General features: G+C 35.0%; 1 protein-coding gene across 3 annotated transcripts in view; it reads left to right on the forward strand.

Moving 5' to 3' along the window:
- The window catches only part of ASAH2 (N-acylsphingosine amidohydrolase 2), a 91,120-nt gene that overhangs the window by 66,778 nt on the left and 9,352 nt on the right, over positions 1–14,990 (forward strand). For all 3 annotated transcript variants that reach the window (XM_012762867.3, XM_012762869.3, XM_020280561.2), the window contains exons 14-19: positions 3,183–3,298; positions 4,389–4,483; positions 6,103–6,142; positions 7,277–7,372; positions 10,029–10,124; positions 12,214–12,360. In XM_012762867.3, coding sequence (XP_012618321.1) covers positions 3,183–3,298; positions 4,389–4,483; positions 6,103–6,142; positions 7,277–7,372; positions 10,029–10,124; positions 12,214–12,360 — 590 coding nt within the window. The remainder of the gene's footprint in view (positions 1–3,182; positions 3,299–4,388; positions 4,484–6,102; positions 6,143–7,276; positions 7,373–10,028; positions 10,125–12,213; positions 12,361–14,990) is intronic.

A 14,990-nucleotide genomic window follows, 5' to 3' on the forward strand; every position in this document is an offset into this window, starting at 1 on the left:
CTAAGTATTTTATACTTTTTGATATTATAAGTGGAATTGTTTTCTTAATTTCATCTTTGGATTTTTCATAGAAAGTATATAAATATACATTTGATTTTGTATATTGACTTTGTATCCTGCAACATTGCTGAATTCATTTATTCTATTTTTTATGGGTTATTTAGGGTTTTCCTTTCTTTTCTTCCCCTCCCCTCCCTTCCTTTTCCCTCCTCTCTTCTCCTCTTTTTTCTTTCTTTTTCTTTTCTTTCTATTAGAGACAGGGTCTTGCTCTGTCACCCAGGCTAGAGTGTGGTGGCCCAATCACAGCTCACTGCAACCTCCAACTCCTGGGCTCAAGCAATCTTCCATCTGCAGCCTCCCGAGTAGCAAATGTGCCACCACATTTGGCTAATTTTAAAATTTTTTTGTAGAGATGGGGTCTTGAACTTCTGGCTTCAAGTAATCCTCCTGCTTTGGCTTCCCAAAGTGCTAGGATTACAGGATTGAGCCACCATGCCAGGTTTAGGGCTTTCTATATATAAGATCATGTTATCTACAAATAGACATAGTTTTAATTCTTCCTTTCCAATCTCAATGACTTTTATTTATTTTTCTGGCCAGAACCTTCAGCACAATGTTGAATAGAATTGGCAAGAATATATATTTTGTGTTGTTCCTAATGGTAGGGGGAAAGTATTCAGTCATTTATCATCAAGTATGATGTTAACTGTGGGTTTTTTATTGATGCCTTTTATCAGGTTGAAGAAGTGACTTCTATTTCTGGTTTGTTGAGTGATATTATCATGAAACAGTATCAGATTTTTGTCAAATGTTTTTTTCTGTGTCTGTTGAGATGATCATGTGATTTAAAAAAATTCTATTAGTATGTTTATTATACTACATTAATCAATTTTTGAATGTTAAACCTACCTTGCATTCCTAGAATAAATCATAGTTAGGCATGGTATATAAAAATTCTTTCTATATGTTGCTGTATTCAGTTTGCTAGTATTTTGTTGAAGATTTTTTTTTTTTTTTTGAGACAGAGTCTCACTCTGTTGCCCCGGCTAGAGTGAGTGCCCTGGCGTCAGCCTAGCTCACAGCAACCTCAAACTCCTGGGCTCAAGCAATCCTCCTTCCTCAGCCTCCTGATTAGCTGGGCCTACAGGCATGCGCCACCATGCCCGGCTAATTTTTTCTATATATTTTTAGTTGGCCAATTACTTTCTTTCTATTTTTAGTAGAGATGGGGTCTTGCTCTTGCTCAGAGCTGGTTTTGAACTCCTGACCTTGAGCGATCCACCCACCTCGGCCTCCCAGAGTGCTAGGATTACAGGTGTGAGCCACTGTGCCCGGCCTGTTATAGATTTTTATGTGTGCATTCATAAGAAATATTAATCTGTTGTTTTCTTTTCTCGTGGTATCTTTGTGTGGTTTTGTATCGGTAATATTGGCCTCATAGAATAAAGTTAAGAAGTATTCTGTCTTCTATGTTTTGGGAAGAGTTTTTGTAAAGTTGGTATTAATTCTTCTCTGTTTGGTAGAATTCAGCAATGAAGCCATCTGAGCTGGGTTATTTTTTGTAGGTAATTTTCTTAAAATATTACTAATTCAATCTCTTTACTTTTTATAGGCCTATTTTTTAGGCCTATTTCTCCTTAAGTCAGTTTTGATAGTTTGTGTCTCTCTAGAAATTTGTCTGTTTCATCTAAGCTATCTAATTTATTGGCATATAGTTATTTATATTCAGTATTCCTTTATAATTCTTTTTATTTCTTTAAAGTTAATATTAATTTATGATTCCAGTAATTTAAATCTTCTCTCAGCCTTTCTTGGGCAATCTAGTTAAAGGCTTGTCAATTTTGTTGATTTTGTGAAGGAACCAGCTTTTGTTTTTAATTAATTTTCTCTATTGTTTTTTCATGCTCCGCTTAATTAATTTTTTATAATCTTTATTTCCTTCTTTTTGCTTGATTTAGGTTTATTTACTCTTCTTTTTCATTGTCTTGAGGTAGAAGTTAGGTTATTGGTTTGAGATCTTTCTTCTTTATTAATATGGGCATATAAAGCTATAATTTTCCCACTGAGCACTGCTGTCACTGCATCCCATAAGTTTGGATGTGTTGGGTCTTCATTTTCATTAATCATAAAGTATTGGATTTTCATTTGACTGCTTCTTTGATCATTAGCTATTTAGGATCATGCTACTTAAGTTTACATATTTGTGAGTTTCCCCAATTTTTTCCTGTTACTTATTTCTTATTTCATTTCATTGTAGTTGAAAACATACTTTGTGTTATTTCTACCCTTTACAATTTATTGAGGTTTGTTTTATAACCAGTACATGATATATTCAGGATAATGTTCCATGTACACTTAGGAAGAATGTATAGTCTTTTGTTGTTGGATGGAGTATTCTATAGGTTGTCTATTAGATCTAGTTGGTTTCTAGTGTTGTTCAAGTTTTCTGTTTCCTTTTGATCTTCTGCCTAGTTGTCCTATCCATTAGTGAAAATGAATTATTGAAAGTTCCACTATTATTGTTGAATTCTTTATTCCTCCCTTTGTTTCTGTCATTTTTAGCTCATGTATTTGGTAATGTGTTGTTAGGTACACATGTTGTTGGAGTATAGATTCTCAATTTCATAGATTTTATAGTTAACAAAACTTTCCCCCCATATTGTGCATTTTAGGTTTGGTTTTTGGTTTTTACTGCTTGTGGGGTGTGTGTGTGTGTGTGAGAAAGAGAGAGAGAGAGAGAGAGAGAGAGAGAGAGAGAGAGAGAGAAAATTTCTTTCAGGGACCACAAGTCAGACAACTAGTATTGTGAGTTGGAGGTGTTACTTTTAATTTTCAAAACAGGAAATGGGTGAGTTAGTTTATAAATCTACAGTTAATTATGTCAGATTTTTTTTTTTTGCAACATGGATGAACAAGAGTAATAGAAACAAAACTTTAAGAATATTGATTAAAATATCTTCTGTTATTCTCTTGGCCACACTGAGGATCTAATTAAATAATGGCTCTTGTTTTATGATGCACAGGAAATTCTATCTTTTGTATTAATATTATTCAAACTGGTTGGAATCATCAAACAACAACCTTAATAAAATATATGAAGCTCCTAGAAGGATTATTGTACAATATTTATCAGAATAATGACTTGTTTCAGGGAATTATGTTAATCATAACATTCCTAATAGGGACAACAGAAGGGGATCCATTTTGGGACACCATTCGGGACCAGCTCCTGGGCAAGCCATCTGAAGAAATCAAAGAATGTCATAAGCCAAAGCCAATCCTCCTTCACACTGGAGAGGTGATGCATTTTCATTATCATAGTGACATTAGCATAATGTTATTTTTAAATTTGTAAACTGTCAGGTAATGAACGGTAGATATCTACTGAGATGGGAGGTGTTATTTAGATATTTTCAAATCAAATCTTTGAATATTAAAATATGAGTGCTATAAGTCTAACTCTAAGAAATAAGTGTTATGATTAGTAAATATATTGATTCCCTTTATAGCATTTTGTAAGTAAATGAAACAATTAGAATAATGGGAAAGGAAGAATAAGATTAACATTTATCTTATTTGGAATTCATTTACATTGGTTCCAGGAAGGGAGTCCAGATAGAATTCTCCACAGAGGAAAACATCTCAGGTCATATAAAAAGAAACACGTTCATGTTTCAATTTTCTCACGATTCAGGCAACATTATTAACTAAAACAATTTTCTTTTAACACTCTTTTAGAACATATATTTTCACATTCTCAGTGTCAAAATATCATTCCAGTATTCATAAAAAACATGGATTATTGAAATAGAAACATTTTAAAAATAGATTTTTTTCCAATATTCTATTAAAAATTTTGGGAAAAAAAAGAGAGGAAAGGAAGGAATGGAGGGATAGACTCTATAGTAATCTGAATATGGAAAAGGACAGATTCTCTTGGAGAAACCTAGAAAATAAGGCAAGACTTAGGAACTGTAAACTTAAAGTGCTAGTAGAATAAAAAGAGAAATCATTAAGTTAAACTATTCCAAATGGAATTCTTTATCTTATATAAGGATAGTGACTCATAATACTATAGGTGAACCCTGGGTTATCTGCTACACATTGTGATTTGATAATGACAAATCCACCAAAAACTTCATTAATCAGTCCAGGCTAATGGGGCATTGACATTTGAGATTCACATGTTATGACCAGGATGTAAATACTGATATAGAATGTTTAATACTACATCATAAATTAGAAATAAATCCTATAATACGATAAAAAAACCCAAATCAGCTTGAGACATTTCAAACGCTTTAATAAAGGAGTTTCTGTGGCCATCATCTGTCTGTTCCTCATAAAAAGAATAACGTTTCTAATACCATTTTTTGGGGGATTCTTAGCTATCAAAACCTCACCCCTGGCATCCAGATATCATTGATGTTCAGATTATTACTCTTGGATCCTTGGCCATAAGTGCTATCCCTGGGGAGCTTACGTAAGTTCTTCTTTTTATTTCTTAGTTAAAAGTGTGTTTATTTTGTGTGCATTTCTATTGGAATCATTTCTTATGGGGAGATAATTTTTTACTGACCTTTTGGTATCCTACTGAACTATTTGGCAGCAGTGACAAATATTCCAACCCTTGTTGGTTGGGGCCTCTGAAGAATAAATTTCCATTTGCCTATTACTGGTGGCTAACTCGAAGCAAACATGAAAATGTAAAAACATATTCCAAATGAAAATGATGCCATGAATTATTATGTCAGTAGAAAGACTTGAAATATTAAATGGAGGTATTTGAAACAATCAATTTAGGTATTAAAATCACGAAAGAATGTTTTAAACCTGCTTGTTATGCAATCTTTCCTATCTCAGTAAGTGCAATTTTATATCTTGCCAGCTCATCAGGCCCTTTGTCTTGGAGTCATCCCTGAATTCTCTATTTTTCTATTTTTTCCTCTTTCACCCCTTTAGCAAATTTTGTATATTATACCCAAGACTTTCTGTCACTTCCCCCCAGTCTAAGCTACCATGATCTCTCACCCAGATTATTGCAATAATCTTAATTATTTACTTAATCCCACCCTTACTCCTCTACAGTCTTTTTTCAGAATAGTAGCCAGATTAAACCTTTTAAAACATAAGTTAAATCATGCCACTTCTCTGCTTAAAACCACCCAACAGCTTCCCATCTCATTCCAGGTAAATCCTCAAACCTACAAGCTCCTACACGCTCTGGTCCTCAACAATTTCTCTGATCCAATTTTTTACCTGTTTCTCCTTTGCTCCCCTCTGCTCCAGCCACCTTGATTTCACTGTACTTCCTAGACTCATCAGGGATGCTCTTGTTTCAGGGCCTTTGAACTTATGGTTCCTTCTGCCTAGAATGTTTTCCCTTCAGTTATCCCCATGGCCAAGTTTTTTTTCCTTCAATTCTTTGCTCAAATCTCTAATAGGGGTGCCAGTCCTGCTCGCACTGTGTAAAATAGTCTTCACCTACCACTGCCACTGCCACCACCACCTCCCCCTACCAGCAATGGCCTTACCACCATCATCACCACAGTGGCCACCACCACTCCCTTTCACCCTTCCCCTGCTGGATTATTCTCTATGGCGCTTATTGTCATCTCACTTTTTAATGAGCTCCATGCTGCTGAATCCTTAGCTCCCTGAAGTGGGCCTGGTATATAGTAGATGCTCAGTGCTTTATTGAAGGATTCAGTGAATGAAAGAAATGCCGAGTTCCTCGTAGGCAGGAACAGTAGTACACTTTCTACCTGCCTCAGCTCTTATTATTAACCACATAGAATGCAGCCGATATATTTTGTTGACTCAAGAATGGGAAATGATGGTGATCTTTTACCAGTGATGTTCACTGATTCTGTTTACCCCGTTTGGTCAAATGGACTGTTTTCAGGTTAGAATTTGTTTTAAAGTTAGGATAGTCAGGGAAAAAAGCTCAAGTTTAGCTCTGCATCATCATTGAATTCCTACATGTTTTACTATTGTGTAATGAACCAGGGTGACTTTTTGACTTTCACTGCAAGTCTTTCTGTATCTTGGAACACATTCCAAATAGGGAAACATTTACGCAATTCTGTCTTCTTGACTCAGGACAATGTCTGGACGAAGACTTCGAGAGGCAGTTCAAGCAGTAAGTTAAAAATGAAATGGCCGGGCGCAGTGGCTCACGCCTGTGATCCTAGCACTCTGGGAGGCCAAGGCGGGAGGATTGCTTGAGCTCAGGAGTTCGAGACCAGCCTGAGCAAGAGCGAGACCCCGTCTCTGCTATAAATAGAAAGAAATTAGCCAAAAATAGAAAAAAAAATGAGCTGAGCATGGTGGCGCATGCCTGTAGTCCCAGCTACCTGGGAGGCTGAAGCAGGAGGATCACTTGAGCTCAGGAGTTTGAGGTTACTGTGAGATAGGCTGATGCCACAGCACTCTAGCCTGGGCAACAGAGTGAGACTCTGTCTCAAAAAAAAAAAAAAAAAAGAAGCAAAATAAATAAATAAAATGTCCATACGTTCATAATTGTACAAAGGAAAGAATTCTTTATTTCTGTGATCTGGTACCTTTTAAATTAATCCTTCCTAAGATGACTAAAGTTGCACATTTCTTGAAATTATTGGCTAGAGGTGAATATGAAATATTGGTGGTAGAAGAACCAAACTCAAAAAATATGAGGGAACTATCATGTTAAAAATATTTTATTGGTATTTATATATTAATAATTTGAACAATAATGGTTTTATAGATTAAATAGTAGATAACCACTACATACCTTAATATCTTAAATTCCTATGAACAGTCTAAATAAAATGTATCACATTTGGAGAATTTTTTATTTTATTTGTACTGTATTAATGATTATTTTTATATTCAAGAAGTATTGTAATGGTTCTAAAATGACATAACAAATGTCTTGTTACTTGGAACTGAAAATAACTATTCTGGCTAGCTAATATCTACCCATTACATTTTTTAGGAAATTGATTTAAAAATCTTTGTTTTAGCAAAAAGAAGATTCTACACCTGCAAATGTGACCATTAAGATTTTCACAGATCCATTGATTTGTCCAACTGTAATGCAGAATTATCGCTCTAACTTTTCATCAAGGACTCTTTGATACCCAGGAAGTTTTAATCATGGGGAAGAATTTTGTTAAAAGAGACATCTTACACTAATAATTCACATTAATGATTGTGTGTTAAATGTAACGGATAATAATATACTCTAAGATGAAGAGTAATTTTATTACTTTTTCCCTTACCTTTTCCCTCCTAGGAATTTGCATCATATGGGATGCAGAATATGACTGTTGTTATTGCTGGCCTATGCAATGTCTATACTCATTACATTGCCACTTATGAAGAATACCAGGTAAAGTAAAAATTTCTCATCATTTAAATGAATTATACCCAGATCAAGACTATTGTGTTAAATACACTTTCTTTGTAAACTTCCCCAACTTGTTTCTGAGAGATTACTTTAGGTAGGGCAGATAAGAGAATGCTAAATCAGACGCTTATCATTTATCATTTGGGAGTTTCAAGTTTATCATTTCCAAGTTCAGGTCAGAATTCTAGTCTCACTGGCTTCTGCTTTCCCTAAAATCAATTATTTTGTCAGGGACACTGATAATAAGCCTAGTTTGTGCCCTTCAACATTCCTAACTCTATTCATAATGCATTCGATACCTTAAGCCTCTGTAAGACCTGGGAAAACTCCTACTGATAGCTGCTATTTATTGAATGCACTAGTTAAGCACTTTGCAAGTGTAATCTTAAGTAATCCTCACAGTATGTCTTGAAGTAGGGTATTATTATATCCATGACATACATTAAGAAACAGAGTCCCAGAAAGCCTGGAGGAGGATAGGGCTGCTAATGTTTCCTTGCTTATAAATAGTTCAGAAAGCAGCCCAAGTACTTATTAACCATAGTAGTTATAAATATTCAAACGGTCTAGAGTCACACAATCAATGACTTCTAATATATCTGCTGGAATATCATGGCAGTCCAGACAGAGGCATGCACTCTATCCCTTGGCAAATATTCAGTGATACTAGGAGTGGAATCTGTCCTGCTGCCCCCTGTTGGCTTTACTGAAGGCTCCCTGCCTTGTAGGAAATTGAATAAGGTCTTAACAGAGGTGAACTTGGATAGGAATAATTACATCCTTTTCCTACTATTCTCTATCTTTAGCATTTCCTTCAATTATAAATGTAGGCAGCAAACAAAAAATAATTTTAGCAGTACCTCTGACTATCACCAAGAGGAACTAGATATTTTCATATCATATACAGTTGTAGATCTGGAAATATCTTTTATTCTTATCGCTGTTTTTAAATCACAGTAGTTATTAGATCTGCTGCTAGATCTTGGTATTCAATAGCATAATAAAGAAGCATATAAGTTACTATATCACAAAATCGGCTTATTGTAGTTTGGTGAATGTGTTTCAGTCTAATTGGTTTCCTTTGTCAATCTCATGTATTTTATTCATTTAGAAACATTATTCTGAGAGAGGTCCTTAGTTGTCAACAGACTACCAAAGAAGTCCATGGCACAAACAAGCTTAAGAACTCCTATTATCTTGTCTCCTGGTTGAGCTATATGCTTCTGCAAGGATTACTATTAATTAATTTGTTCATTCAACAGATAGGTGTTGTGACAGATACTGTACTAGCCACTTTCTGAGACATGACAATGAAAAGAATCTGTCCTTGTGCTCAAGACCACTGGAAATTCATGGTCTAGTACAAAGAGGAAAGCAGATGTTAAATTTCCATGAAAGGCATGCACAAGGTGATAGAAAAATAAGGAGAAAGAACACCAGTGTAGACTGGGTTTTTGAGGAATGGGACTGTTCAGGATGATATAACATCTGTCTGAGTTTTTGAGAACCAATGAGTGTTAGGCAAATAAAAATTAAGAAGGTGTTCCATATAGAGGGAACGACATATGCAAAGGTCTGGAGGGGCAGACTCAGCACATCAATGGACAATAATTGGTTGAGAACCATTGAGTAAGTATGTTGAGGGGGATGGTAATGTGACAGGGCTAGGGTGGGAGGCAGGGGTTAGTTGATGGAGTCTTACAAGCTATGCTAAAGGGCTTTGACTCAATAAGGAAGGCTTTGGGGAACTGCTGTAGGATTCAAAGCAAGAGAATGCTCTGATCAAATTTATGATTTAGAAAGGACAATAGGAAGGAAGTGTAGAAAATGAATTTTGGAAGGGAATGTGTAGAGGTAGAGAGTTGATTAAAAAGTTGTAGTTAGGATCTAGGTGAGAGATCAGGGTTTGAATAAGGTAAAAGCAGTAGAGACAGGAAAATGGAAGAACTCAACAGATTTTAAGGAGGTAGAACTGCCAGATTTGGAGCCTTACAGGATGTAGAGAGAGGAGTCTAAGGTAACTGCCAGCTGATCCTCATGTGGGAGACCTCAGTCATTCACTGAGGTGAAGAATGTTGGAGGGGAAGCTGGTATGTCTGTGATGAATGATGAGGTCTGTTTTAGATTAGATGACTTCAGGGTTTCTGTGGAACAACCAAAGGGTTGGAGGCTAGGTGAAAGGAGATGCATTGGCTCTCTTTCATGGATCCACAATGGATTAAACATCCTTCTCCAGTTAGTACCATCAGCATGCAATTTATCCAGGAGTTACTAGGACTCTTTTTTCTTTTCTGTTTTCTACTGATGCATGCCCTGGGGGGAAACATTAATATTGCAAATACTTGCAATTGACCAAAGCTCAGGAGCTTGCACTCTCTTTCAGATTAAATAGAGTGACAGTTTAAATAGCATAAGCAAAGAGAATCCAGTGCCTTTAACAAGTAGTTGATGGGAGCCATTTACTTTGGCTGGTAAATGGAAATGTCCATCTTTTTTTGTCATAAACAATCTCGAAGATTCTGCCAGTTTTGAATTATGTGAGATGTTCAAGCATCACCCTCATCTAAAATGCTACACCTCTGTAAACCGATAGAACTATGTGCAGAACTATGTACAACTTCCCCTCCCTCTCCTACAGGTGCAACGATACGAGGCAGCATCTACAATTTATGGGCCACACACTCTGTCTGCCTACATCCAGCTCTTCAGAGGCCTTGCTAAGGCCATTGCTACGGTAATCGAATAGTGTGTGTGTGTGTGTGTGTGTGTGTGTGTGTGTGTTGAGGGGGGTTAGGGTGAGGAAATGTATGGAGAAGTGAAACAGAACCTTAGCTTTGAGTGTTCAGTTTCTTTGACAACCTTTATATTTTAAAAAGTTATAGCAATGTGGTATCTCTAAGAAAAGAAATGAAATTTTACTGACAATAAAATTCAGATTTAGTTAACATTCTTTAGTAGTGGCAGCTTTTTTCATACAGGGCATCTCATTATCCTTACAACCATGACATGAAGTAAGGAGATCTCAATTTCCTCCATTTTTCAGATGAGCAAATAGGCTTGGAGATAAGTGATCAAGCTAATTATAATGATAGCCATAACCATAACTGTAACTGAGTTGGGCCAGTGTTCTCTAATCTTTGCCAGATTTTCTGCCCTCTGAGAGTTGAGTTAGGTCATCACTTCTGAAAGGCCCATTTTTCACATTACTATATCTGTGAAATAGGGATGCATTTTTTAATCAGAGGACTCTTATGACTATGTTTTGTAGCATGTTTTTACTTTCTTAGTGGTTCAAAAAAGAATATAAGTTGTTATAATCAATGGAGGTTTATGTTTGATGAAATACAGCAGTACCTTGGAATGCAACATTGCAGCTACCTAAAATACATACAGCTGAACAAGTTTACTTAATTTAAAGCAGCTTCACTTGTGGAAATCTTCCTTCTTGGATGTAGTTACTTATGAAGCTATAATTGTGGTGTCAGAAGATCAGTCAATAAACAGGATAAAGAGCTTAAAATAATAAAACAGACCCTTATATAATATCATAGACGCCTCAATAAAAGCTGTAAAACAATTATAGCATAGCAAAGACAATAAATCCCTTTTAAAGAAAGAGCTTGGATGTATTAGATTGAAACAAATGAAATCACTGTTTCTATAGGTCAAATCAGTTGAATACTGGCAATTTCAACATATGTCTCCATCATTAGTTGATGATCGTGTGTTTGAAATTTCAGTACAACATATTTACTTTGCATATATTTTAATACTTGATTTTTGTTTTATCTTAATGTTACTGTCTGTTTTAGGTTTGTTGTTTTTTCCAAAGTAGAACTATATTTATTTATATCATGAAAGCTAAACCTGCTTATATGATATTCAGATTGTACAGAGTATAAACCTATAACCCATCCCTAGAGATAGCCACTGTTTAAATTTCATTATAGTCATAGGTCTATAGTTCTTCCCAAAAAAGTAGATTCTTCAAATTTTATAGTGATATTCAGTGATGAAAAATGCATTTGTTTTGCAGAAATTTGTTTCATGGTCAACTTTATGGTTGTACACCTTAAGACTAGCTATGTGATCTTAAAAAAAAAGCATTATCTCCTAGCCCATTTTCTCATTTGTTAAATGGGAATGGTAATGCATACCTACCTCATATGCTGTTGTAAAAATTAAATATATGATGTGAGGATTAAAGAACATTATATATCATGGGCTATTTACAAATTGAGATTTGCATTTTGATGGCACTATTAAAATGGTACATTTTGTGGAAAACATAGATTAAGCCAGTCAGGATGTGGGCTGATCTTAAATTTTTTAAATTAAAAATATATGTATTCTTTTATTAGCACAGACGAGGATGCAAGAAAAACTTGGTACTGACTTTGGGTGAAAGAAGCTCAATACTTTTTGAAAATTAAAAGGATAGTGTCATGTTATGAAAGCTAATTTATCATGTGTTAGGCCCGTGTCCAGAGTTACACAGTTCTCTGTCCCAGAATCTAAACCCGAGCAGTGTGCTCCTAAGCTTGCACTTAGATCACTAAATCCCCTTCCTAGGGGAATGTACAGTTGCCTATAACCCAAACTTTCTTCTAATGATGAAAGTTTAAATTATGGATGTTTAGGCTCACATTTTAGCAAGGTGGCCCTCATATTTGGTTAAAGGTTATTAGCTTTTGGAGTGTGTGTATGTGTGTATGTGTGCACCACATGTTTCCTTCAATAAAGGCATTTCTGGGGGTGGAGGCCTGGGGAAAGGCTCTTTGACTCTGTGTGTGCCCTCCTTAAGCAAATGCTTTCTGTTCCAGGACACAGTAGCCAACCTGAGCATAGGTCCAGAGCCTCCATTTTTCAAACAACTAATAACTCCATTAATTCCTAATACTGTGGATAGAGCACCAATAGGCAGAGCCTTTGGGGATGTTCTGCAGCCAGCAAAAGCTGAATACAGAGTGGTAAGACTCACAGAGATCTCTGAATCCTTTAGAGGGCTGTTTTCGGGGATGAGGGGAAGGAAGTTGTTTAGTGTCACCATCTGCCTGTAATCATGCTATAAACCAGCTCTTAGCAATGATAATGATAATTAATTGTTCTTATCTCTGTAGAACTCTGAAAAAGTAATGAGAATGGGAAAATAATTATTTTTCTGGGGGTAAATGCATAAATTTGAACTTTTAAAATCCAAATTATTCCTTTTCTTGGATGGTCATGGAACCATTCACTGGAGCTAAGTTGTCTCTTAAATCAAGGATAGGAAAAGCATACGGTATAGAATGAAGCAGGATGTGTACCATTACTATTTTATATCAGTTTTGTGTCCTACAATCTTGCTAAATCATGTCTTAGTTCCAAGATTTTTTTTTTTTTTTGGTGTGGATTCTGTAATAATTTCTACATATAGTATCATGTCATCTGCAAACAAATACAAGTTATTTCTTTCTGGATTTCTTTTCTGGATGTCTTAAATTTTTCTTTTTTCTTATTGAACTGGCTAGAATATCCAATAGAATGTTTGGGTTTTTAAAAATTTAATTTAGTTTTTTAAATTGATAAAAATTGTATATATTTATTTTGTACAGTGTACTCTTTTGAAATATGTATAAATGTATATAAAAGTGTATAGTACATTTATACATTTGAAATATGTATAAATGTGAAATGGCCATTCCATGCATACTTATCATTACTTTATATACTTTATTTTTGTGGTGAGAACACTTAAAATTTACTCTCTTAACAATTTTCAAATTATACATTTTTATTAGCTATAGTTACTATGTTGTATAATAGATCTTCTGAGCTTATTACCTCTATCTAATTGAAACTTTATGTCCTTAAAATGACATCTCAACTGCCCCCAACCTCCCAGTCCTTGGTAACTAACACTCTGCTCTACTTCTATGAGTTCAGCTTTTTAAGATTCCATATATAAGTGAGATCATACAGTATTTGTCTTTCTGTGCTCAGCTTATTTCGCTAAGCATGAACCTCCAGGTTCATCCATGCTGTCACAAATAATAGGATTCCCTTCTTTTTAAAGGCTCAATGGTGTTCCGTAGTGTATATATTTCCTTTATGCATTCATCCATTGATGGACACTTAGGTTGATTCTGTATCTTGACTATTGTGAATAATATATGAACATGGGAGTACAGGTATTTCTTTGACATATTGATTTCATTTCCTTTGGATATATACCCAGAAGTGGTATTGTTGTATCATATGGTAGTTCTATTTTTAATTTTTTGAGGAACCCCCATATAGTTTTACCTAATGCCTGTACTAATTTACATTTTTACCAACATTATGCAAAGAGTTTCCTTTCTATAAATCCTTGCCAATATTTATATCTTGTCTTTTTTATAATATCCATCAAACAGATGTGAAGCATTTCTCTGATGATTAGTGATGTTGAACATTTTTTTATATATCTGTTGGCTATTTGCATTTCTTATTTTGAGAAATTTTTATTCAGATCTTTTGCCCATTTTTAAATTAGGTTGTTTTCTTGCTATTGAGTTGTTTGAGATTCTTATTTACTTTGGATATTAACCCCTTATCAAAATATTTTGTTTGCAAACATGTTCTCCCATTCCATAGACTGCCTTTTCATTTTGTTGATTGTTTCCTTTGCTGTGCAGAAGCTTTTTAGTTTGATGTAATCCCATTTTTTATTTTCATTTTTGTTGCTTATGCTTTTAAGGTCACATTAAAACAATCATTACCCAGACCAATGTCATAGAGCTTTCACCCTGTGTATTCTTTTAGCAGTTTCATAGTTTCGGGTATTATGTTTAAGTCTACAATCCATTATGAGTTGATTTTTGTATATGGTGTGAGATAGGGGTATAATTCATTCCTCTGCATGTGGATATCAAGTTTTTCAGCATCATTTATTGAGGAGACTGTCCTTTCCCCATGGTGTGTTTTTGGCATCGTTGTCAAAATCTATTGGCTATAAATGCATGGGTTTATTTCTGGGCTTTCTATTCTATTCCATTGGTCTGTTTTTATGCCAGCCCTATACTGTTTTAGTCACTATAGCTTTGTAGTATATTTTAAAGTCAGGTGGTGTAATGCCTCTAGCTTTGTTCTTTTTGCTCAAGATTCAACACAGTGTTGAATAGAAGTTGTGAGACTGGATTTCTTTGTCTTGTTTCTGATCTTAGGAGAAAAGTATTCAGTTTTTCATCATTTAGTATGATGTTTTCTTTAGAATTTTGTGGGTGTTCTTTATCATCCTGAGAAAGTTCCCTTCTATGCCTAGTTTGTTCAGGGTTTTTGTCAGGAATGAGTGTTGAATTTTTGCAAATGGTTTTCTGTGTCTACTGAACTGGTCATGTGGTTTTGTCTTTTATTCTTTTAATATGGTATATTGCATTAATTGATTTTCAGTTGTTAAATGCCCTTTAGTCATGCATGTAAGACTTTTTACATGTTTGCTAATATATTGCTAAGGAGTTTTATATTCATCTCCATGAGTCATTCTTGTAGTTTTCTTTACATGTGCTGTCTTTGTGTGCCTTTGGCATAAGGATAATACTGGTCTCAAAGAGTGAATTGGACAATGGTTACTTCTGTATTT

The sequence above is a fragment of the Microcebus murinus genome, chromosome 14, assembly GCF_040939455.1.
Source record: "Microcebus murinus isolate Inina chromosome 14, M.murinus_Inina_mat1.0, whole genome shotgun sequence".
NCBI classification, from domain to species: Eukaryota; Metazoa; Chordata; class Mammalia; order Primates; family Cheirogaleidae; genus Microcebus; species Microcebus murinus.